The 25,557-nt window shown below is 33.6% G+C and overlaps 2 protein-coding genes across 3 annotated transcripts; one reads left to right on the top strand and one right to left on the bottom strand.

Moving 5' to 3' along the window:
* Positions 1–576: 576 nt before the first annotated feature.
* LOC111684075 (phosphatidylinositol 4-phosphate 3-kinase C2 domain-containing subunit beta) lies at positions 577–23,733 on the bottom strand. The gene is made up of 15 exons (XM_023446193.2): positions 23,553–23,733; positions 18,960–19,478; positions 18,558–18,890; positions 18,102–18,491; positions 17,137–17,704; positions 16,432–17,077; positions 16,123–16,368; positions 15,773–16,058; positions 14,511–14,661; positions 14,047–14,439; positions 13,780–13,980; positions 1,440–1,636; positions 1,279–1,370; positions 1,072–1,221; positions 577–1,001 (listed from the first exon to the last, which is right to left on the bottom strand). The coding sequence occupies exons 1-15, from the start codon at positions 23,716–23,718 to the stop codon at positions 822–824; spliced, it is 4,518 nt and encodes a 1,505-aa protein (XP_023301961.2). The 5' UTR covers positions 23,719–23,733; the 3' UTR covers positions 577–821.
* LOC124419973 lies at positions 4,483–10,334 on the top strand. 2 transcript variants are annotated; one of them, XM_046951303.1, is made up of 4 exons: positions 4,483–4,526; positions 4,661–4,869; positions 6,341–6,425; positions 6,489–10,334. In XM_046951303.1, exons 1-4 carry the CDS (start codon positions 4,490–4,492, stop codon positions 10,238–10,240), a joined length of 4,083 nt encoding a protein of 1,360 aa, XP_046807259.1. In that variant the 5' UTR covers positions 4,483–4,489; the 3' UTR covers positions 10,241–10,334. The 2 variants fall into 2 exon arrangements, with proteins under 2 accessions (XP_046807259.1, XP_046807258.1); XM_046951302.1 differs by lacking the exon at positions 4,483–4,526 and having other exon boundaries at positions 4,556–4,869.
* Positions 23,734–25,557: the final 1,824 nt, after the last annotated feature.

Below are 25,557 nucleotides of genomic sequence, written 5' to 3'. Positions count from 1 at the left end.
TGAAATAAATTTTGTGTAAAATTTTTGCGCAATTTTCTTTTAAATGAAAAAAAAAATGAAATTTGTTTTGTAGAGAAAATTAATTAAAGAGAAAAAATACAAATACATTTTTATAAAATTAAGTTTAACATAATATTTTAATTGTTTTAATCATAAACATTTATTAAAGGTTTATAAAAGAAAAATTTTTTTGCGAGAAATTTGATTTATAAACTCTTGATAAAAGTTTATGAATAAGACTCTTAAGATATTAGGGAGTTTTTTTTTTTTTTAATTACATAAAGTATATTTTTATATATAAATTAATTATAAAAATAATTGTGCTTTTAAAAATAACAACAACTATTACAAAAAGCAAGAAAATTTTAGAAAATATTTAAATAATTTTTTTTCTTTTCTTTTTTTTATAAAATATTAAATTGTTTTGTTTAAAGTGTAATTTTTTTTAAGAGATTGTGCAAAATATTTGTTGTTGTTGTTTTAAATTATAATAATTTGGAATGTTTGTAATAATAAATCAAAAAAAAAATTTATACAAAAAAATAAAATAAAAAATACAAATTTTTATAAAATTTATATTATAATTATATAAGCATTAGTATAAAGTTATTAACAATTCCTTTTAGTTTAATATTAAATTGATTTGAATGTGTGTGTGTGTGTGTGTGTAGCTTAAGGTTTATTACAATTATTTATTATCCATGGTTCAGTTTTAATTGCTTTTGCAAATCCCTGTTTTGTTTTTCTGTTACTCTGGTGTATTTCTAACAATTGTTTTTCTAAACAATTATTACTGCCTTAAGGAGTTGAGCATCAAAGTGTCAGTGACGTGGCATATTACCCAAACGGAACCAATCACTTAATTCTTTACGTAAATCATATTTACTTAAATCAATTTGAAAGCCTCCTAATAATTCATTTTCCTGCAAAGTATCATGTGACCAGACGGTAACATGTAAAACACGATTTTGTATGATTTGTAAAGGCATACGATACTCCAGCTATTAAGGAAAAAAAATTAACATTATATTAAATAAAAATTAAAAGAAATTTGTCTCCCCCTGGTCCTACCGTTTCCATATAACTGGGCACACAGGTTTTGCGCACAACTTTGGTTTTACGTTTGGTGGCCTTTTTGTCATCGGGCTTAAGATAACATTTAACATAAGTATTGGGCTCTTGACCACCCTGCAGTAAAGGTAAACCTTTTGCATGATGTATCTGTAAGGGAAAAAAGTAAAACTTTTATTTTTTTTTATAAATTTTATAAAAACTCACCATAACAGTTAAAACATCACGTCGATATTGCATTGATAATTTTAATTGTCCCACTTCATTGGTATGTTCTCTAGATGTTTGAGATTTTACTTCTGTGTTTTATAAACCAAAAAAAAAAAAATCTCATTAACTTTCTTTCTATATCAATTTTCAAAACATACCTTTAATTTTAGACACATCTAAATTAGCCTCTTTTTGATCTCTTAATAATGGATGAAAGAATGTATAAACCAAATCGGAGTGTGCTATTTCATCGGCCGAATTAAAAAGTGATATAAGAAATTCACGTATTTCTGGTAAACGTCTTTCGGCTACAGATTTAACATTAGAACGTCCCACATGTATGCCACTGGGTAAACTGAAATATAAACAAATATTTATCATTAATTTTTATTTGTATTTCTAAAATTGAAATTGTTTGCAAAATTTCTTTTCAATCTGTACTTTTTTTTTAAACAATTAACAATTATTATGTAAATTAAGAAAAGATTTTTGGTTAAATATATTTTCGCTTAATTAAGTTTAAAACCTGCATTGAGAAATGTATTTGTGTCATTATAAAAAAATGTTTGTTGATATTTACTAAATAAAACAAATGAATTCGTTAGTCACCAGTTAAAATTTATTTGTCGCAAAAAAAAACATCTAAACTGTTTTTTTTTTTTAATTTTATTAATACTGGTCTATAGATAGACTTTAGTCTGGACTATAGGTAGACTATAGTCTGGTCTATAGATAGAATATAGTCTGGTCTATAGATAGAATATAGTCTGGACTATAGATATACTATAGTCTGGACTATATATAGACTATAGTCTGGACTATAGATAGGCTATATCTGGACTAGAGATTGTCTATAGTCTGGACTATAGATTGTCTATAGTCTGGACTATAGATTGTCTATAGTCTGGACTATAGATTGTCTATAGTCTGGACTATAGATAGACTATAGTCTGGAATATAGATAGACTATAGTCTGGACTATAGATAGACTATAATCTGGACTATAGATAGACTATAGTCTGAACTATAGATATACTATAGTCTGGACTATATATATACTATAGTCTGGACTATACATAGACTATAGTCTGGACTATAGATAGGCTATAGTCTGGACTATAGCTTGTCTATAGTATGGACTATAGATATACTATAGTCTGGACTATAGATATACTATAGTCTGGACTACAGATAGACTATAGTCTTGAATATAGATAGACTATAGTCTGGACTATAGATAGACTATAGTCTGGTCAATAGATAGACTATGGTCTGGACTATAGATAGACTATAGTCTTGACTATAAATAGACTATATTCTGGACTATAGATAGAGTTTAGTCTGGACTTTAGATAAACTTTAGTCTGGACTATAGATAGACTATAGTCTGGACTATAAATAGACTATAGTCTGGACTATAAATAGACTATAGTCTGGACTATAAATAGACTATATTCTGAACTATAGATATACTATAGTCTGAACTATAGATAGACTATAGTCTGGACTAAAAATAGACTATAGTCTAGACTGCAAATAGACTATAGTCTGGACTATAGATAGACTACAAATAGACTATAGTCTGGACTATAGATAGACTATAGTCTGGACTATAGATAGACTATAGTCTGGACTATAGATAGACTATAGTCTGGACTATAGATAGACTATAGTCTGGACTATAGATAGACTATGGTCTGAACTATAGACTGCCTATAGTCTAGGACTATAGATAGTCTGCACTATAGATAGACTATAGTCAGGACTATAGGTAGACTATAGTCTGGACTATAGATTGTCTATAGTCTGGACTATAGATTGTCTATAGTCTAGACTATAGATTGTCTATAGTCTGGACTATAGATTGTCTATAGTTTGGACTATAGATTATCTATAGTCTGGACTATAGATAGACTATAGTCTGGACTATAGATAGACTATAGTCTGGACTATAGATAGACTATAGTCTGCAATATAGATAGACTATAGTCTGGACTATAGATAGACTATAGTCTGCAATATAGATATACTATAGTCTGGACTATAGATAGCTTATAGTCTGGACTATAGATTGTCTATAGTCTGGATTATAGATTGTCTATAGTCTGGACTATAGATTGTCTATAGTCTGGACTATAGATTGTCTATAGTCTGGACTATAGATTGTCTATAGTCTGGACTATAGATTGTCTATAGTCTGGACTATAGATTGTCTGTAGTCTGGACTATAGATTGTCTATAGTCTGAACTACAGATTGTCTACAGTCTGGACTATAGATTGTCTATAGTCTGGACTATAGATTGACTATAGTCTGGACTATAGATTGTCTATACTCTGGACTATAGATTGTCTATAGTCTGGACTATAGATTGTCTACAGTCTGGACTATAGATTATCTATAGTCTGGACTGAAAGTGTTAATTGTAGTTAGTTTAAAGTTTTTTTAATTACTTTGTATTTGGCCTAAAAGACATCAACATTATAACTATTATCATTATAATAGAGTTAATAAACCATAAATATTAATCAGTAAAGTAATTGTTGAAATAACAAATACTGCAAATTTAAACAAGAACTAAAAAAAGAACACACAAACACACACAATCAGTGAAATAAGAGAACCCATAAATACTCGTTGTTGTACTTTATCAAAAGTTAAATAGAAAATGTTAAAAATATCCATACGTACATGTATGAACTTTAAAATGTACATTTGTTTTTGCTTTTTCTTCTACTAACTTGGTCATATTAAGAGTCACAAAACTTAAATAAAGAGAAATTCGAAATAAAAAAACATATCAAAGTACATACGAAACCAAAAAAAAAAAAGATTGATAACAAACAGAAAAACACCTTTTTTACTTATTTGAAATGGTTAAATCGAAAAAAATAATTGATAACAAACAAAATATTAATATTTTATAGAGAAGTCATAACAAATACTCCCGCCGTAGCGGTAACAACTAAATAAAAGTTATTTTTTTTTTTGTTTTTGTATTATTAATTATAGTAAAAGTTTTACAAAAGCGACAACAAAAAAATAAATATAAATAAATTAACGTGCAAGCGTTGCAAACGGAATAATAAATTTATTTAAATAAATTGCAAAAAGTTCCACAATAACAAAAAGTATAAACAAACAAAAACAAATCACTTTAAACAAAAAATAAATAATGTTAAAGAAATTAAAAATAAAATTTAAAAAAAATGGCCAAAATTAATTTAACAAATCAACATAATCAAGGTGCGTTAACAAAGTGATGATAATAGTACTCTAAATCTGATAATAATGATGATAACGAAAACTTATGATGACGATAATTGTGACACTTGAAGTTTTTTTAATTTTTTTTTTATTTTTAATTTTTCCCTTGAAAGAAAATCTGGGTGCAGTGGCCTCTTTGGGTGTTTTAATGTGCATGGTTGTCACTATAGTGGGCATAAAATTATGGTGGTTTAAACATCGTTTATCATTCGAACAGACCAGTACCCAGAATGGTGCTGCAGGTGGTGGTACGCCACCAGTTATAGTTCCGCGTCGGAGTAAACAACAAAAATATAAAAAGGATAAAAGATATTCACAACAAGTAAGTGATACCCATTGGATATATAGGGACAGATCCCCAGAATTTCAGTAGTAGTTCAGCTCTAGTTCAGTTCTAGTTCAGTTTTAGTTCAGTTCTAGTTCAGTTCTAGTTCAGTTCTAGTTCAGTTTTAGTTCAGTTTTAGTTCAGTTCTAGCTCAGTTCTAGTTCAGTTCTTGTTCAGTTCTAGTTCAGTTCTAGTTCAGTTCTAGTTCAGTTCTAGTTCAGTTCTAGTTCAGTTCTAGTTTAGTTCTAGTTCAGTTCTAGTTCAGTTCTAGTTCAGTTCTAGTTCAGTTCTAGTTCAGTTCTAGTTCAGTTCTAGTTCAGTTCTAGTTCAGTTCTAGTTCAGTTCTAGTTCAGTTCTAGTTCAGTTCTAGTTCAGTTTTAGTTCAGTTTTAGTTCTAGTTCAGTTCTAGTTCAGTTCTAGTTCAGTTCTAGTTCAGTTCTAGTTCAGTTCTAGTTCAGTTCTAGTTCAGTTCTAGTTCAGTTCTAGTTCAGTTCTAGTTCAGTTCTAGTTCAGTTCTAGTTCTAGCTCAGTTCTAGTTCAGTTCTAGTTCAGTTCTAGTTCAGTTCTAGTTGAGTTCTAGTTGAGTTCTAGTTGAGTTCTAGTTCAGTTCTAGTTCAGTTCTAGTTCAGTTCTAGTTCAGTTCTAGTTCGGTTCTAGTTCAGTTCTAGTTCAGTTCTAGTTCAGTTCTAGTTCAGTTCTAGTTCAGTTCTAGTTCAGTTCTAGATCAGTTCTAGTTCAGTTCTAGTTCAGTTCTAGTTCAGTTATAGATCAATTCTAGTTTAGTAAATAACAATTATTTCTATTAAAAATATTGTTTTTCATTTTCACAAAAAACATATTTTTTCAATGAATGCAACAAACAATAGAAAATATCTTCTTCCATCAGGTGCTTCCCTCGTTTCTTTTTAATAAAACGAAATAAAATAAATATTTTATTGTTAAACGAAAACGTATGTATGTAGATTATAAACATTAATTAAAGAAATCAAATTTTTGTTGATAGAAAAAATATATATGTAGAACAATCATAAAAATGAAATATGGCTAGTAAAAACAGAAAGAGTAACAATTATTTTCTAGATAAGATTTTCTGGTTACGTGGATGACACATTCAAAACATACTCAGTCAATCGTTATGTTTGTATTCTCTTAAAATATTTTAAATCATAAGCAATTGCTCTATTTGTTTCAAAAATAAGTGAGAAATACAGAATATAAATTTCGAGACAAAATTGTGAGAGAAAAAAATGGGGTAAATATATAAAGGGTTAGTGTTAGATCCATTTTGTTTAGAGAATAGATCTCAGTTCTCCAAACTGAATTGATATCTTTAATTTAAACACTATTTGTGGTGCTTGTGATATAAACATAAAATATATTCTATATATCCACTCCTTCCTAAGATCCCTCAATTACTTCAGATCGTTTTTGGGATATAATTATTTGTTTTTCTTTTTTAACCCCACAGATCTATGACAGTGTTGAAGTTCATGGTGTTTTTAGACAAAAACGTGAAGATGAATTGGAAATTCAAAGACCCCAACAGCTGCCACGTAAGTAACTCTAAAATTAATCTTCTCGAAATCATTGTTAGTTAATCTATCTAATCTATGCAGCGGTACGCATACGTCAACACTCCGATAGTACTTCCTCACTTATATTACCGCCACCACGTAATAAGAGAAGAGATCAAGTACATTCAACAGCATTTGAAGACTTAGAAATCGCTACACCACCCCTAACAACAGCCTCTTCTTCTGATTTAACCGCCATACGTGAGAGTAATACAAAAATATCGTTAACATTTGAGGAATTTGAAAAACAATTCAAATTAAAAGAAATAAAACCCGAAGTTAACGAACAACCCAACTCACATGAAGTTATAGAAATACCTGTACCACCGTTACGTTTAAATCGCAGCAGTTCGGCTATGGTAAAGCCGGAAAAGACACCGCGCTATTTGAAATCATCACAATCTATAACAATACCAGAATTTCATAAAGTTATAGAGCGTAGACCGACTGGTTTCTCGAGGCCAACAGAAGATTTAACGAAAATCGATGATTATGATGAACCCAAACTCTTTGAAACCTTTGGAGAGCGAAGACCTACTGGTTACATTAAGTATGAAGAAGTTGATGTTGATCTACAGGAACAATATGAAAAGGAACTAAATGCAGAGTTAGCTAAGGATAAACGAAATTGGGAAAATTCACCAGAACTGCCTGCCCTAGATGCTTTACGAAATGAACGTATTATTTATAATAATAATTTAAACGAAAGTCCTGAAGCACAATATACTGAAAAGTATAATTTCAATGTGAAGTCCTTTAAATTTAGTGAACTAGAAGATGTTGAATATAAAGAAGAGGATTTCAAGGATCAGAGTAAGAATAAAATGGCGGAAATTAAAGAAATTTCCTCTGTAATATTTGAGGAATTAGATACCGAAAATTTCCCAAATAATGAAGAAGTATTTGCTACAGATTATCGTTCTGTTAATGATCGAAGGCCCACAGAGTTTGTGAAACAATCTCAAACAGATGAAGTAGAATCAGTTGCTGAATTTAAAGAGCCTAGTGCCATTGAATTTGCCAAAGAATCTTCGAATGCTGGAGAGGAATTTGTAACTGTCCCTTTATTTAAAGAACCAAGACCCACTGAGTTTAATAAAGACACGCAAAGTGAGGAGTTTGTTACCAATTTACATTCAGTTGGAAAACAAAGATCAACGGAGTATGTTAACGAACCACAAACTGCTGAAGAAGAATGCGTTACAGAGTTCCGTTCAGTTAAAGAACGAAGACCTATAGAGAAATTTGTAACAGAATATCGTTCAGTTCAAGAAGCTGATCAAAGAGAATTCATAACTGAGTACCGTTCAGTTAAGGAACGCAGACCTACAGAGTTTGCTAAAGACTCTCAACAAGATTTCGAAGAAGAATTTGTTACAGAGTTCCGTACAGTTAAGGTTAAAGATCCTAAAAAGAACGAAGAATATATAACAGAATATAATTCAATAAAAGAACGAAGACCCTTCGAGTTTGCCAATGAATCAATGTTTGTTGGTCAAACCAATGGAAATTCAGAATTTTTCGATTCATCAAGTTTGCAAGAAGATTTCGATAGTCAATTCACTAGTTGGCCTCAGTTTGAGGAGAAAATTGAAACTCCAAAAGTTAATGTTAGAAGATTTAATAATCATCATTTGGAAACACAAATCAGTTTCGAGGAGGAACCGGAACTCAAGGAACAAACGGCAATTTCCTTTAATGTCAACGAAACTAATGACAAATTTACTCTCAATCAAAGACGTCCTACAGGTTACGTGAGAAATTGGCCAGAATCACCAGAATTAAGTGAAACGGAAGAATGGCAAGAATCGTCTCATAGTCAAAGGAAAGTGTATAGTCAAGTACGTTCCTTAATGACCACTGAATCCACCACATATTTTCAACAACGTGAGGTAACGTTTAATTCTTCAAACGTTCAACATTCTAAACAAGAGTTTGATGACGATTCTGCAATAAAACAAAGACGTCCCACGGGATTTGTAAGGAATGATGATTACTATGTGACATTTAATGATGAATCTGATGAGGATGAAAGCGAAAGCCAAACGCATGCTAACGAGGAATTGGAGGACTCTCAATCACCAAAAGTTAAATTTAATGATGAGAGTTTGAAATGGACAGAAAGTGAAACAGAAAAGTTCACACTAAATAAAAGAAGACCTACAGGTTTTATAAGAACAACAAATAGTGAAGAATTGTGGAATGAGATTAACTTGCAACAGGATTCCGAAGATGTTCCTAAGAGCCAAGTGAAATTTGATAAATCTACTGATTTCAAGGATGAACAAGATGAATGGAATTCCGATATCAAACAGAGAAGACCTACAGGTTTTATATGGAAAATGGATATGTTAGAGTTGTCAGATGATGAAAATTCCGCCCTTAAAGCAAGGCGACCAACTGGTTTTAATAAAGACCTCACTTTAGAAGATGAGGAATATAGCAGAAATAATTTCGAAAATAAAGAGATTCCCCTTAGTCCCACCGTTAGATTTAAAGAAATGGAACATAGTTTTAGTGATTCCGAAAATAATAGCGAGTCTTTGATTAAACAACGAAGACCTACTGGTTTTGTGAGAAAGGAAGAGTTAGATAAATTGGAAAAGCAAGTACATTTCGTAAAAGACAAGGAAGAAAGCGAACATTTTTCTAAAGAAAATGAAGCCTTAAAGCAAAGAAGACCTACGGGATTTGTAAGAAAAGAAGAAGTTAATAAACAAGTAAATTTCCTACTACAACAAGACAACTCTGAGGAAGAAGGAGCCACAACTGAATTTGGAAATGAAGAATTAAGACAAAGAAGACCTACAGGTTTTGCGAGAAAAAAGGACTTAACTTTTTTGGAAAATCCACCACCCTTATATCAACCACAAACCAATGATAGCAACAATCATTTTGATGATCAATTATGGCAAGAAATGGAAAAAGATATAGAAAATGATTTCTCCCATAACATTGAAGAAGAATTCACTAAAATACGTCACTCCTATGAAGTACATGAAGCTGATTTTCTAGAAAAATCTCCACTAAATAGTCCCCAACAACCTTTAGGCTTTGGCAAAAGTATTGAAGATGATTGGTCCAATTTCGAAAACTTAAAGACACAACAAATTACTAAGGCAAACTTACAATCACCACAAGAAATTAAGATAACTTTTAGTGATCCCGAGTTAACGGCTGCTACTACCTCAATACTCAAAGAACCGAAATTAGATGAAGATATTCAGGCAAAACCGCGCAAAAGTAAAGTAACATTCGATTTTAAGACCGAAGAACATGTTATACCGGGCCGAAATGCCCAAAGAGATTTAGAATTTGAGTCAGATTATGATGATGATGTATATGACAAAGCTCCACCGCCCATACCACCACAACCCATGCAACGTTTGTCAAATATAAATTATAATACAGAAGCAACCCTGACACCGATTGTTACCATACCCAAAACTATATCTTTATTTGGTTCTCAAATATCCCAGGAAGATAATGACAATGAAGATAGTTGGTCTGCCATACGTAAACATCGCAACTTAACGGTGGAATTGCAAAATGTTACAGCAACCACTGACGCCAAATTATCCTCACCGCCACCTGATTTTAATACACCACCACCTAAACCAGCCTATCGCAATCCTATGGCTCAACTGGCTATACAACGAGCCAAGGAAGTGCGTGCCGATATGGATGGTTTTAAGGCACGTTCTATAAATGATAAAAAACCAGAGGCTTCCAAGAGACAAAAACAGAAATTTTTAGATTTAAATAATGTGGATTATGAAGGTACTGAAGCTTAGTTTGTTTTTCTTAAATTATTGTTTTAGCTAGTAGGAGTATTTCGATTAGATATACTTTACTTATTAATAAAATTTTTAATGTAAAACTATTAAAATAATTCGTTTTTGTTCTATTTGGAATATGCACAAATTTTTCTAAATTAATGAAGAAGTATCGTTTTTGTTATGATCGAAGACCCACAGAGTTTGTGAAACAATCTCAAATTAGAAGTAGAATTAGTTTTCGAATTAAAACCAGTTAAGGAACGAACAACCAGAGAGTTAGATAAAGGAATTCAGAATGATGGAGAAGACTTTGAAATTCAATAACGTTCAATTAATGAGACTAGTGCAAAGGAATCTTCGAAAGTTGTTCAAATAATGAAGAAGTATTTGCTATAGATTACCGTTCTGTTATTGATCGAAGACCCACAGAGTTTGTGAAACAATCTCAAACAGGTAAAGTGCAATCAGTTATTGAATTAAAAACTGTTAAGAAACGAACACCCAGAGAGTTAGCTAAAGGATCTCAGAATGATAGAGAAGAGTTTGAAAGTGAGAACTGTTCAATTAATGAACCTATTTTAAATGAGTTTGCTAAGGAATCTTCGAAAGTTTTTTAAATCGAAGACCCTCTGAGTTTGTGAAACAATCTCAAACAGATGAATTAGAATCAGTCTTCGAATTAAAACCTGTTAAGGAACGAACACCCTGAGAGTTAGCTAAAGGATATACTCAGAATTATGGAGTGAAGTTTGAAATTGAATGCCGTTCAATTTATGAACCTAGTGGCACTGAGTTAACGAAGGAATTGCCAGAGAGTTAGCTAAAGGATCTCAGAATGATGGAGAAGAGTTTGAAATTGAATACCGTTCATTTTGTCAACCTAATGCCATTGAGTTTGCCAAAGAATCTCCGAATGCTGGAGAGAAATTTTTAACTGAATTCCGTTTAGTTAAGGAACAAAGTCCTTTTGAGTTTAATAATGATACAAAAAGTAAGAAGTTTCCTACAGAATTCCATTCAGTTGGGAAACGCAGATTTACAGAGTATGTTAACGAACCACAAACAACTGAAGAAGAACCTGAAGAGAACTGTTCAGTAAAAGAAAGAAAACCTACCGAGTTCCATAAAGATACTAAAAGTAAGGATTATTAATTTAAAACTGAATACCGTTCTGTTCAAGAACGAATATCAACTGAACTTGTTAATGAGCCACAAACAGTTCAAAAAGAATCCGTAACTGAGATCCATTCAGATAAGAAACTCATTGTTTGCTAAGTCAGGAAACTTAGGTCTACAAATTAATAAAGAATATATAAGAGAATATAATTCAATAAGAAAACGAAGACCTAAAGAGTTTGTCATGAATCAAGAAGAAGCAGCACCCCTCAGGCTAGTCTAGAGATGATGCTGAACATAACTCCCCTTGATATATACAAAAAATTCATTTCTGCTAAATCTGCTCTACGACTTAAACAGACGAACGGGTTAAAGCACGACCGCATTGGTCATGGCACCATCCTACAAAAGATAGGCAGGCCTATCATGGGGCCGGAAACAGATTACATTCTATCTACACTGAATTTTAATAGGTCATTCAAGACCAAAATACCAACAAGGGATGATTGGGCCGCGAATACTGTCCTAAGGGATGACGTGATCTCAATCTACACAAATGGCTCAAAGACAGAAAGAGGCAATCTTTTCCGATAAACTAAATCTTCTACTGTCTCTTCGACTACCTGACACCTGCACGGTCCTTCAGGCAGAGATAAATGCCATCTATACTGTCGCGAAAAGATTCCGGAAAGTAAATCTCGAAAATTCGACTATACATATATACTTGGACAGCCTTGCATCAATCAAGGCTCTTAACTCCAATGTTATTAAGTCGGAATGTCTTCTCAATTGCATTCAATCGTTGGCACAACTGACACAACATCACGTTGAGTTGATATAGGTTCCAGGACATGAAGGCATCCGGGGAAATGAAATATCTGATGAATGCGCAACCAAAGGGTCGTCCCTGGACTTAACCCTTGCGCAAAAGGATATTCACGCTCCCCTGACGACCCTATCAAAACTGATAGATGAATGGGCTCTGAGTGAGACGGAAGTCAGGTGGTCAAATCTCACCACTTGTAGAATATCGAAACTGCTCTGGCCCACTCTGACAACGGATAGGACTAAGACCCTCTTATCTTTTGGTAAGAACTCGATTAGGCTTCTAACTGGTATAATTACTGGGCACTGTATGATTGGACATATTTCAGAACGTATCGGCTACTCAAATCATAGCTACTGTAGATGCTGCTTGGACGAAGAGGAAGTGGAATCGGTACAACACCTTCTATGTGACTGTCCACCTTCTATATGACTGCCTTACAAGAGCACAGACTACTCTATCTGGGTAGAGCTCTTTTTCATGATCTAGACTGTCTCAGAGATGCGTCACTGATAAACATGATCGGTTTTATTTAAAGCACCGGCTGGTTTACATGGAGACCGAACGAACCAAGTAGTCAACGAAATTAGGGAGGGTAACCATTCTCTCATCGCTAGGGAATGGTAATTCTAAGGGTATCACAATGGGCCATAAGGCCTCCGAGTGAACTCCCTTGCTAGCGAGCAACCCACGTAACCTAACCTAAGAAGAGTGCTCAAAATCCTGTTCCTAGCCTTCTACCCCTTTGTTCGGCCTGTATCATGAGGCTTCTCCTCCACGCTACTTGCCGAGCGACCTTAGGACAGTCTCCTCCCAAATGTCCCCTTTGGATCCTCTTGGCCTCTTCAGTAGGGGATATTTAGAGCCCCCACGTCTAAGTCGGTCAGCTCAACAATTCTGGCATGGAGGTGCAACTCCCCATCATCCTCGTTGACCGTGAAGTCCGGTTTGTCTTTCCCTAACAGGTTGACCACCCCTTTCGTCGTATTTCTATTCTCATCCTTGTTTGTTTCAATGTTTGGTTCCTCTATTTTGAATCCCACGAGTATGCACGTACAGACGGAAGATAAACGCAGTGATGGCGTACGTGGACTAGGCAACTACGTTACAACAGCGCTTTACCATGACGCTGAGGGGAGCTGTTAGAAGCTAGTCACTTTATGCACTGGGTAGCCATCCAGGCCCTCGGCACTCCTACCACTCACCTTGACCTTAAAAGTGCATATATATCGCTCTGTCTTACGGTAAAGCCCTTACTGCTCACAGAGCCCAATCGAATAAGGAAGAAGGACTGAGAGAAACATACCACACTCACTATCTTGACAAGATTAGTAACCTTTACCCTTCTTTAAAACTATAACTTCCTGTGGCTGGATACCGAAGCATTAGTTACAGTAAGCTCTAGTCACAATATGTACTTAAGCTCTCGCATTACGACAAGATAGTTACCCTTAGCGAAGAGCTATTTTACAAAGTTTATTTTTTTATAAGAATATAGATTACACCAGAACCAAGAGCTTTAGAAGGCTTTGAATTGGAAATAAGGTTTAAAACTCTAACGGCAGTAATACATTGACCTTAATATAACAAAAAACATGTTTAATAATCTTACCTGTGCAATTTGGCTAATGGAAAATGTAAACATAACTTCTGATGAAATTCGGTGAACTCTTTATAGGAACGGAATAAATGTGTGGGATCTTTTTGACCATGGCGAGTGACACGTAAAATGTATGTATAAAATTTCTCCATTTCATAGTGTTTTTGACAGCGCACCACGGCCACACTTCTTAAGCGGCCATCTTGATGCATTCTACAAAAAAACAAATATAAACAAATAATAAAACACCCCAACAATAAAGCAACATCAGCAACTTACGTATATTTTCTAGGAACAAACGACAACAGTTCACCGCTACCTTCATCATTGCTAAAACGCATTTGTGCTAAATTGTGCAAAAAGAAATTGAATTGTGTAAACCAACTCTTCAATGAAAATTGTATCATTTTAGCAAATGAGGCAGCTGCTTCAGGATTCGATTGTGATGGCAGTAATGCTTTGCGTACATAAGTAACTGCATCGGCTGTAACACCGGGTATACCAGCCGTAGCCATAAGAGCTAACATGTGTAACAAAAGATCACCATGTTTGCGTATAATATTAAAGGCACGACAGCATAAATCAACAAAATAATGAAAGTCAGTAGAGGGTTTATCACCACCATTAATCACGTATGCCATATCGGAGGTTAGTACAAAGGGAGTGCGATCTCTGTTAGAGAAAGGAATTTTTAATATTTTTTTTTTTTTTGGTTCAGAATAATTGTATAGTGTTTTTCCTACCTCTTAAAGTTGCCAAACATTTGAGCATCACCTAAAAATTTACCAAAATCTATGTGGAATAAATGTCCTGAGGTTTTTAACATAATATTGTCATTATGTCTATCACAAATGCCCAAAATATAAGTTGCCACACTATAGCCAGCGCAGGAGACTACAAAAGAACAAAAAGAGAAGTGAAAATACTTGGCAAATTTACTAGAACTGAAGTAGAACCTAACGAGAACTGAACAAGAACTAAACTAAAACAGAACTGGAACTGAACTAGAACTGACCTAGAACTGAACTACAACTGAACTAGTTCAGAACTAGAACTGAACCAAAACTGAACTACAACTGAACTAGAACTGAACTAGAACTGAACTAGAACTGAACTAGAACTGAACTAGAACTGAACTAGAACTGAACTAGAACTAAACTAGAACTGAACTAGAACTGAACTAGAACTGAACTAGAACTGAACTAGAACTGAACTAGAACTGAACTAGAACTGAACTAGAACTGAACTAGTACCGAACTAGACTAGAGCTGAACTAGAACAAAACTAGAACTAAACTAGAACTAAACTAGAACTAAACAAGAACTAAACTAGAACTGAACTAAAACTGAATTAGAACTGAACTAGAACTAAACTAGAACTGAACTAAAACTGAACTAGAACTAAACTAGAACTGAACTAAAGTGAACCGAAACTGAACTAGAACTGAACTGGAACTGAAATAGAACTGAACTTGAACTGAACTAGACTAGAACTGAACTAGAACTAAACTAGAACTAAACTAGAACTAAACTAGAACTGAATTAGAACTGAACTAGAACTGAACTAGAACTAGAACTGAACTAGAACTGAACTAGAACTGAACTAGAACTGAACTAGAACTGAACTAGAACTGAACTAGAACTGAACTAGAACTGAACTAGAACTGAACTAGAACTGAACTAGAACTGAACTAGAACTTAACTAGAACTTAACCAGAACTTAACTAGAACTTAACTAGAACTTAACTAGAACTTAACTAGAACTGAACTAGAACTTAACTAGAACTTAACTAGAACTGAACTAGAACTGAAATAGAACTGAACTAGAACTAAACTAGAACTGAACTAGAACTGAACTAAAACTGTACTAGAACTGAACTAGAAATGAACAAGATATGAACTAGAACTGAACTAGAACTAAACTAGAACTGAATTAGAACTGAACTAAAACTGAACTAGAATTGAACTAGAACAGAAATATTGTTCTTTCTGGTACTAAAACTTACCCGTAAAATTCTTTACCGCTCTTTGATACTCCAATTGACTAGGATTTTGTTTAGCCAACCACTCAGCAATGGGACGATCCTTAAACGAACCCGTCAAACCATATTCCACCTGAATTTTTCTTAATGTTTCAGCATCCGAAACCAATTCAATCATGCCCTTCTTAAAACCAGTGGGAACACAATTAAAAGTTACCATTTTCAAGTCCAAATTCTCTTCCAGCCACATTTTATTCATAACACGAATAAGTTGTATGGTCAACATGTCTTGTTGTAAATCATCACCAGACTAAAGGTAAAATAAAGGTATAAAATTAAAGCTATTTGATATTTAGATGAAGGACTATTTTTACCTTAAATATAGCCGGCAATATTTCAGCATCTGGACCAATAAAGGAAATTTTCAAAGGCAATGTATTTGAATTGAAATAGCTGCAACTGCGTACATTTATACCGGTGACCTCCAGTTCAGGACCCAAAGGCAAAGAGGTGGGTTTGTCTAAAAGCTCTTGATTGACACTATCCATGCCGGCACACAAAGACTTTTGACGCAAAGACTCTTTGGCCACTTTAACGTTTTCAGCAATGTTAGCCAGATTCTTGAATAATGAAAAGTGCTATGAAAATTAACTGCTAAATGAATCTAGGATTGAAAACCTTACCCTACACATAATATTTTGCAGCAAGAATCTCTTAGATAGTTTCTCACCACATATGGCTAGCAAGGCTCTCAACATCATCTTATTTCTGCGATAATAACGTGCTTGAGTTATTAAAGTATCATCCATTTCATCACCATAACTCGATGAAGAATCTATTGAATTTTGTGGCCCATCGCCAGGTAAACTATGTACTAAAAGCCAATACATATGATGAGCTATACGTGGAGATTCCAAAGATTTACTTAATAAAAATCTAGCCATTGAGGAAGCTTCATAGGTATCATGCTTCAAAGCCTGAATCAATTGTGGCAAATAGTCAACTAACTGATCATTGGATTGTTGGGATATCCATTCTACGGCTTTTTCTCTTACTTTGGCATCGGGATAACGTGGCAGCAGCAGCTCTAAAGCCTGTTGTGGAGATAAGGCTGACCAGGAGTACAGTAAAGAGTGTAAATCCATGAGACTAGCATAATCCCAACTATGGGCAGCATGTAAAACTTTGGGTAAGGCATGAGGAATATTTTGTAAATACAAACGTTTTTCCCAGAAAACTTCACGTTTATCGATGGCACCCGGATAACCCTGTTCGGCGGTGTCCAATAATTCTTGCTGCAAATTAGTGTCCAAGGAATTGAAGTCGTATCTGTTAAAAAAATAATTGTAATAACTTGCGGGTTTTACTTAAAAAAATAATTTTTTTACCTTGGAGCTGGTGGTGGATTTTCCAAAGGTTCTGGAAATTGTATTTTACCGCCATAAGGCGGCACTTCAATACTCAAAACCGGACAAAAGTCGGGCTGAGGGTGACAACCTCTAGCGGGAGCGGGACCCAAAAACTTATCAGCCGTAGGAGGCCACATTGAGAGCAGATAGGAACCACAAATCATTTCACGTTTATAATCAAATAATTGTATGGCACACCAACCTAACTCGGTGGTAATTTGTTTCTTCTCACCATTATCCACATTATTTTGATCATTTTCTGCCGTTTGAGTGCCATACAAGACAAATATCAAACGTGCTTCCCGGGGTAAAGTACAAATAGGATTTTTCTCAAACGTAATCCAAGAAGAAAATTTCAAACGTGGAAATAAACCTCCTGTAGTATCATTAGAACATTTTGTTACCACGGGATCAGAGATAAAACGGGAACCATAGTTGATTTGTACACCCAAAGAGTAATTATCATAACGCCATAGAGGTGGAGGGCGATGTAAACAATTGACGCTAACCACAATCGGTTTGGAGACAAAAGAAACATGAATGGGTGCTAAAATTAAAAAAAAACATAATTAAAGAACAATTTTAAATTTAATGATACAGGTTCAGTTCTAGTTCTTATTTTTTTCAGCTTTAGTTCAGTTTCAGTACAGTTCTAGTTTAGTTCTAGTCCAATTATATTTCAGTTTTTGTTCAGTTCTAGTTCAGTTTTAGTTCAGTTCAAGTTTAGTTCTAGTTCAGTTTTAGATCAGTTCTAGTTCAGTTCTAGTTCAGTTCTAGTTCAGTTCTAGTTCAGTTCTAGTTCAGTTCTAGTTCAGTTCTAGTTCAGTTCTAGTTCAGTTCTAGTTCAGTTCTAGTTCAGTTCTAGTTCAGTTCTAGTTCAGTTCTAGTTCAGTTCTAGTTCAGTTCTAGTTCAGTTGTAGTTCAGTGTATCTGCCAATACTTACTTATGGAATAATCCAAAGTTTTCACCGAAAATCCCACCTTAAAGACATTCGAATACAATTCTATTAATTCCTGTACGGCATCTCTTAAATTATTGCATTTAACTTTAATTTGTTCGACTATAGAACGCGGTCGCAAACACACTTCGGCATAATCGCCACAATCGGTTATAATTTCAGGATTTGTAGAGGAACTTGAATATTTTGGTTGATTATCTTCACAAACTTGTTTTAGCTTTGCTACACAGTCGGCTAGTTCCAGTGTATCAATGGAACCCAATAAGGCACAAATGGCTTTAACACCCTGCACCACACCAGAACAGGATATAACAGTACGCGAGTTGTTGTCATTAGCCGCAGATTCTAGTTTATCTATTTCGGTTTCCAAAGTTTCTGAAATTGAAAATAAAAATTATTAATTATTGAATTTAAAATTGGAAAGAATCTCTGCTTACACACCTAATAAAATCATCATACTATCATAGGTTATGGTATTGGCCGTCTCATTGGGCAATACTTCTTCGGGACGCATTTCACATACATTTTTATCATCTCTCTGGGTGCGTGCTATAACTTTCATATTTTCCTCGGTCTTTAAACACAAACCCAATTGTACATCTTTTTCTAGTTTCAAACTATTGTGTACACATTCCAATTGACTTAGTTTCGAAGAATTTGAAAGCCATTCCGCTACACCTATAGGTCTAACGGCATAATCATTAACATGACCTCTGATTTGACCCTCTAAAGAATAGAAGGCTTGGCTTATAACCATTTCAACGGGAGTATTAACTAGAACGAAAAAATAAGGAAAGTTTTAAAACTATTTTGCCAAAAATTTGCTAAGAAAAAAGAACTTACTGTCACATGTAAATTGTACGGGTGCCCCATAGCCCTTAAACTGCCTCTTATTGGCCGCCGTCGATTCACCATCCGGAAACAATGCATTCAATGCTGGATGTACTAATATCTTAATACTTGTCTCCAATGGATAATGATAATTAAATTCCGATGCTATTATATGACCCACATTATTTACTTCATCATCGTATGGATAACGTTGTCTCAGTTCTTTAACCATATAAAAGAAATCAAGTAATTCCAAGTCCACTGTACGTTGATCTGTGACAATTTCATAAAGACGCGAAGAAGTTTTTCGTCGATCCAATACATGACTGGTATTCAATACTGGTACATATTGTTCATAATCCCTGGCAAATGTATTAAACGATGAAGTGCTAGCTCCATTACTATAGCCACCACTATTGCGAGGTGGTAGGGGTGGTGGAGGTGATCGTGATCCTCCCGTTGCACGTGGTGGTAATTCTTCTTTTTGTCTGATTTCAGGGGTATAATCAGTTCGCCAACTAGTGGATGAAACTGTTTGGACGAAAAAGAGATTCCAAAGAAATTAGAAATTTTTAAAAAAAAATTATATATTTAAAATTTATAAAACTAGCTTTAGTTTACAAGCTCCCTAATACCACACACTCAACTCTTTTGTTTTTCCTTGAAATAAGTTTGTGTTTGGTCTTGCAGAACCTGGAAACAGAAGGTCCTAAATTGCGTGTTTTTACTACGCTATTGAAGAGTTGTTGGAATGTTTACTGTATAGATCATGAAGCTCCTTACAGTGCCAATTGGGATCGTACTTTGTTTGAAGTTGTTTTGCTCTCGAACTTTGTGTCAAAAGTATCCTGGTTATAGATGCAGGTTACCGCTCAGGGAAGTTATGTTATTCCTAGAGATAACTGTTGATTATAAAAATAATCATTTCCACTGTAAAGCTGCAAGAAATTTGACTCCAAAATCTACAAAGTAATGACGATAATTCATATGGATCGAGTTCCATCTGTTTATGTTGTTAGTAGGTTAAGCAGCGGCTTCTATTAGGCCGCGAAACATCTGGGGAAGAAACAAACTTCCAAGATTCTTAGAGATAGTTGATTCTCTCGATCGGCTTTCATTATTTAGCAGGATATCTTTATTACGATATGTGATATGTGTTAGTCATGTCGGCATGTATTATTGTCCTTTACTGATTGATAATAATTGGGAAGCTTTCTAAGATGTATATTCATATCTCGGATTGCCAAGGGTTTTTTAATAACCTTGAATAGTTTGTCGATATTAAAGGACTTGACAACTTTAGTTTGGTTATGTTCAAGAGTCTAATTTTGTAAATTTTGTTAACAGGACTTCATTTCGCATTATCTGTCGTTGGTTATCAAAAAAACGTATCTCATGGTCGGATATGGCGATATTGATTGAGACCCTGTCATTCTAATATACTTGTGGTTTGAAAGAGAATGGTTGTTGTCTGCAAACTTCCCGCGGTTATTTATCTGGATGAGAAAGATCGAACTGTGGACCACATTTGTTTTTATTTGTTTCCATTTAAACTACATAATATCAAAGAAAAACCAACTTTGTCAGATTGCCAAAAAAAACTAACTTTCGTTTGAGTTTCCTATACATTATCCAACTGCTGATATTTGCTGAGCGGATCTGGTTGATACTTCGGGTGCCACCATCTGCAAATTCGATCAAGAAATTCGACCAGACCTTTAATCCATGCATCTTTGTCTCATTCAACCAGCTTTGACACTTTGGATGTTAATACTTTAATTATCATGGATTAATTGAAGTACTATTGTCCGACGGATATCATCTCGATAATCTGCAGATAAAACAAAGCATCTTTTGATCTTGTTACCAAAATACTTTGAAATTCATCAATATTAAAATCGAGCTACAGATTTTCACTTGTCATCATAATTTACAAGCCTGTTGATCGCGGTGTCAACTCGATCAGCTTTCAGATGATCCAACCAGCTTTTTTGCTCGTCATCCAAACTTCGAACATTTTGTTTTGTATTATAAAAAAACATATGAACTCAGAAAACTCCCGTTTGAGGTTGGATACGATTGTGTGGGAACTTACACATCATATTGGATACAGTAAGAACTGTTCTGTTTGATAGTTTGGATGTCTTCTGGGAAATACGACCAATTTTCAGATGATCCAACCAACTTTTTTGCTCGTCATTCATATTAACCAACCTTACTTCGAACATTTCGTTTTGTATTATAAAAAAATCATTTGAACTGAGAAAAAATCCCGTTTGAGGTTGACTACAATTGTGTGCGAACTTCTGATTGGAAACAGATAGAATTGCTCTGTTTATTACTTCGGGTGTCAACTCGATTATTTGCTAAATTTGCTACTTCTTCTAGGAAATACATCTAGTTTTCAGATGATCCAACCAACTTTTTCGTTTGTCATTCATATTTACCAATATTCTGTTACTTCGATCATAACGTTTCGCATTATGAAAAACCATTTGAATTCAGAGGAAATTACGTTTGAGGTTTGATACAATTGCGAACTTATGCATCTGGTTGGAAATAGTTAGAACTGCCCTGTTTTATAATTCGGGTGTCAACTCGATCATCTGATAAATTTGCTACTTCTAGGAAATACGATCAGTTTTTAGATGATCCAACAAGTTTTTTCACTCGTCATCCATATTAACCAAGCTCCTGTGGGAACTTATGCATCTGCTGGAAAACAGCTAAAACTTCTCTGTTTTATAACTCGGGTGTCAACTCGATCATCTGCTAAATTTGATAGTTCTTTTAGTTTCAGATGATCTAACCAATTTATTCGCTTGTCATCTATATTTACAAGCCTTCTGTTACTTCGATCATATCGTGTCGCATTATCTCTCTTTGCAGTTGTATAATGAAAGCCGTCTGAACTCAGACAAATCCTAGTTGGGGTCGAGTAAGATTGTTTGCGAACTTAATCTCAATCCTATCATTATTATGCGTCTGGTTAGAAACGGGACTTTTCGTCTTGCTTCCTTACGTTTCTTCTCATTTACCGACCTGATTAGTTGAATGAGTATAGTTCGTCGGGGTTTGATATATTGGATATATGTAACACTAGTTTTGCTAGTTCTTGAGGTGACTTAAGCATATTTTTCTCTGCTGATACTTAGGATACTGATACTTCGGATGTCAGCACATTATTATCTGATTATTGATACATTGGATGCACTTGATTGTATGTAACACTCGCCACTAGTTCGTGAGGGGAGCCTATCATATATTTCTCTGCTGATACTCAGGATATTGATACTTCGGATGTCAATACATCATCATCTGAAATCGTGCTGCAGTTCTTGAACTGATCCGAACATAATTTTCTCGTTACACTTATCTACCAGCCTGTCTGCTTCTTTTGGGAATTGTCGAAGTTTTACTTCATAACGAAGTTTTATTGACAAAGTCGCTGAAGATACGTTAACTAACATCTGCAAATGCTTGACACTCTGTCTAGATAATGAAACGTTTCTCTAACAGCTAGAACTATATATGTATTTGGATTTATGTATTAGAAGCGTTTAGAGTCTATAAAATCGTAGAGTTGATTTAGATGATTAGTGCCAAGTAGTTTAATTTCAGATTGGCAGATATACCGAACGATAAAGTTATGAACAGAGAGAGAGAGAGAGAGAGCGTAGCTACTTAGCATCAATAAAAACGATTATTAGAAGAATGGGCAAGTCCTGAACTGAAGAAAGTGCTCAACCACAGAGACGAACGTTGTTTACGGATCTTGGAAAAGCAGGCGTAAAGCAAGCCGCTTTTAAAATGCTAGTTCTATAGCGAAGTTTTATTGGGAAGTCGCTGAAGATACGTTTAGTAAAATCTGTAAAAGCTTGACTCACCGTCTAGCTGATGAAACGTTTTGTAAATTCTCTAACAGCTAGAACTATATATGTATTTGGATTTATGTATTAGAAGCGTTTAGAGCCTATAAAATCGTAGAGTTGATTTAGATGATTAGTGCCAAGTGGTTTAGTTTCAGATTGGCAGATATACCAAACGATAATGTTATGAACAGAGAGAGAGAGAGAGAGAGAGAGTAAAAACGATTATTATAAGAATAGGCAAGTCCTGAACTGAAGAAAGTGCTCAACCACAGAGACGAACGTTGTTTTAATCTAATATTACGTTACGGACTATGCTCTCTTCAAACGAGTTAGTTGTTAGGGAACCTACGGTACTGGTTCCCTATGATGATCTGATCCGTGCCACTGCTGATTCACACAAATTATCTAACGCTTGTTGAAACCGATTGAACACATTTACTAAATATTTTATATATAGTTTTACACGTTAAAAATTAAAAATTTTAGATGACACTTACAACTTATTTTTTTGGCTAAACTAGAAGTCATTATTAATATTAAAGTGTTTTAAATGGATTAAGAAAATTTAATGCGTGAGTGAAATTTTGAAAATTTTCTAAACTAAAAACAAAAACACATTTCGCTAAAAAAATCACACACACACTTTTTTATATATAATTCAATATATATATTTTTTAGATTTTTAAAATTTTTTATTTTATAGCAAAAAAAAAAAATCACAAAATAAACTTACCATTTGGACTAACAGCTGATTTATCCAATTTATTGACAGCTTCATAGACAGGATCTGAATATTGTGTACTGCCACCACTATATAAATAATCAAAAGGATCATACTCCGCATAAAATGAAGTACAATCGGAGGCATTATCGTTGTCTGAAAGTATTGAATGTAACATTTAATTTTTTTGTTTAAATTTTTTAATAATTACAAAAAACTACTGCAAATTATATATAATTATTGTTGTTGATATTTTTTTTGCAAATAATTTTGTTATTGTTCTTTTTAGTTTGTATTTATTTTTAATTGTTGTGATTAAAATTAGATGAAAAAACACACACAGAAACAAAATTATTATTTAGATTTATTTGCTATGAATCAAAATATAAAACAAAAATAAAAAAAGAAACTTTTATAAAAATAAAACGCGACACTATATAGAAAACACCAAAAAACACAACACACAACCGAAAAATTAATAATAAATATAATAAAATAAAATATATATTTTTTTCTAAATGACCATGATTTTGACTACTTGGCTACAAGATGATTTCGTCATTTCGTTAAAATCGTTTGTAAAATGTTTTGCTCTAGACGTTTTCTTTTACTTTTAGCCCAAAGATCAGCAAGATCACGACAACTTAGCTAAATGCACAAATTTCTATCAGCAACAACAACATCCCACGATTCTAGTTGTTATTTGTGTATTGTTGTTGTTTTAGTTACCCATAAATACAACCACACAGCACAACATGTTTTTGTTAAAAATTTAATTCAATAATAAATTTGAGTTATTTTTTTTTTGTTTTATCAACAACAAACAATAATTTTAAAAGATAAAATAGTTTAATTTCCATTAATTAAATTATTATAGTGATTTTGTGTTAATGGGTAACGAGCCACTAAGTCTGAACGTTAAAAAAAACTAAATGTTTAAACTATTAGTAGAAAGCTGGAAAAACAAATTGAAAATACTATATGAGATAAACATACATATATATAAAAGCGCCTTTAAATTCAGCAATGTTTAAATAAATAGAAACATAGAATACGAAAAATATTAAACAAAAAGTTTAATTTCAAATCACTAAATATTTCTCTTAACCAAAATGTTACATATAGCAATCAATTAATCATATAATTTTACAGACAATTTTCTATCATATTTAAATAACCGAACCTTAATCTATCTTAAATGGTTATCCGCTCAAGTGAATGATAAAGTTATGTTAGCAAACCGGTACTTATCGAGAGTGTTGTATCTATTTTTACATCAACTTTACTATAGAGTTTTACCGAACTAATCTATATTTACAGAGCCATTTTATAAATAAAGTGAAATTTTCCATCTGTCATTATTTTCTATAAAACAAAATTGGACACATAATATTCAGCTTAATGTGCTATATTTATAATCAACACTGCATATATATATTCACAGCATTCACTCTACTCATAGCATTAAAGTGTTTTATATGTAGTACAAACTGAACTCGAACTATACGCGAACTGAACACGTGCTGAACTTGAACTGAAATAGAACTAAACTAGAACTGAACTAGAAATGAACGAGACTCAACAAGAACTGAACTAGAATTGAACTAGAACTGAATTAGAACAGAACTAGAACTGATTTAGAACTAAACTAGAACCGAACTAAAACTGAAATAGAACAAAACTAGAACTAAACCAGAACTGAACTAAAACTAAACTGGAACCAAACTAGAACTGAACTAGAACTTAACCAGAATTGTACTAGAACTGAACTAGAACTAAACTAGAACTCAACTAGAATTGAACTAGAACTAAACTAGAACTGAACTAGAACTGAACTAGAACTGAACTAGAACTGAACTAGAACTGAACTAGAACTGAACTAGAACTGAACTAGAACTGAACTAGAACTGAACTAGAACTGAACTAGAACTGAACTAGAACTGAACTATAACCGAACTAGAACTGAACTAGAACTGAACTAGAACTGAACTAGAACTGAACTAGAACTGAACTAGAA

The sequence above is a fragment of the Lucilia cuprina genome, chromosome 5, assembly GCF_022045245.1.
Source record: "Lucilia cuprina isolate Lc7/37 chromosome 5, ASM2204524v1, whole genome shotgun sequence".
NCBI lineage: Eukaryota > Metazoa > Arthropoda > Insecta > Diptera > Calliphoridae > Lucilia > Lucilia cuprina.
The sequence above is the reverse complement of the archived record's forward strand: the minus strand, read 5'-3'. Positions and strand labels throughout refer to the sequence as shown.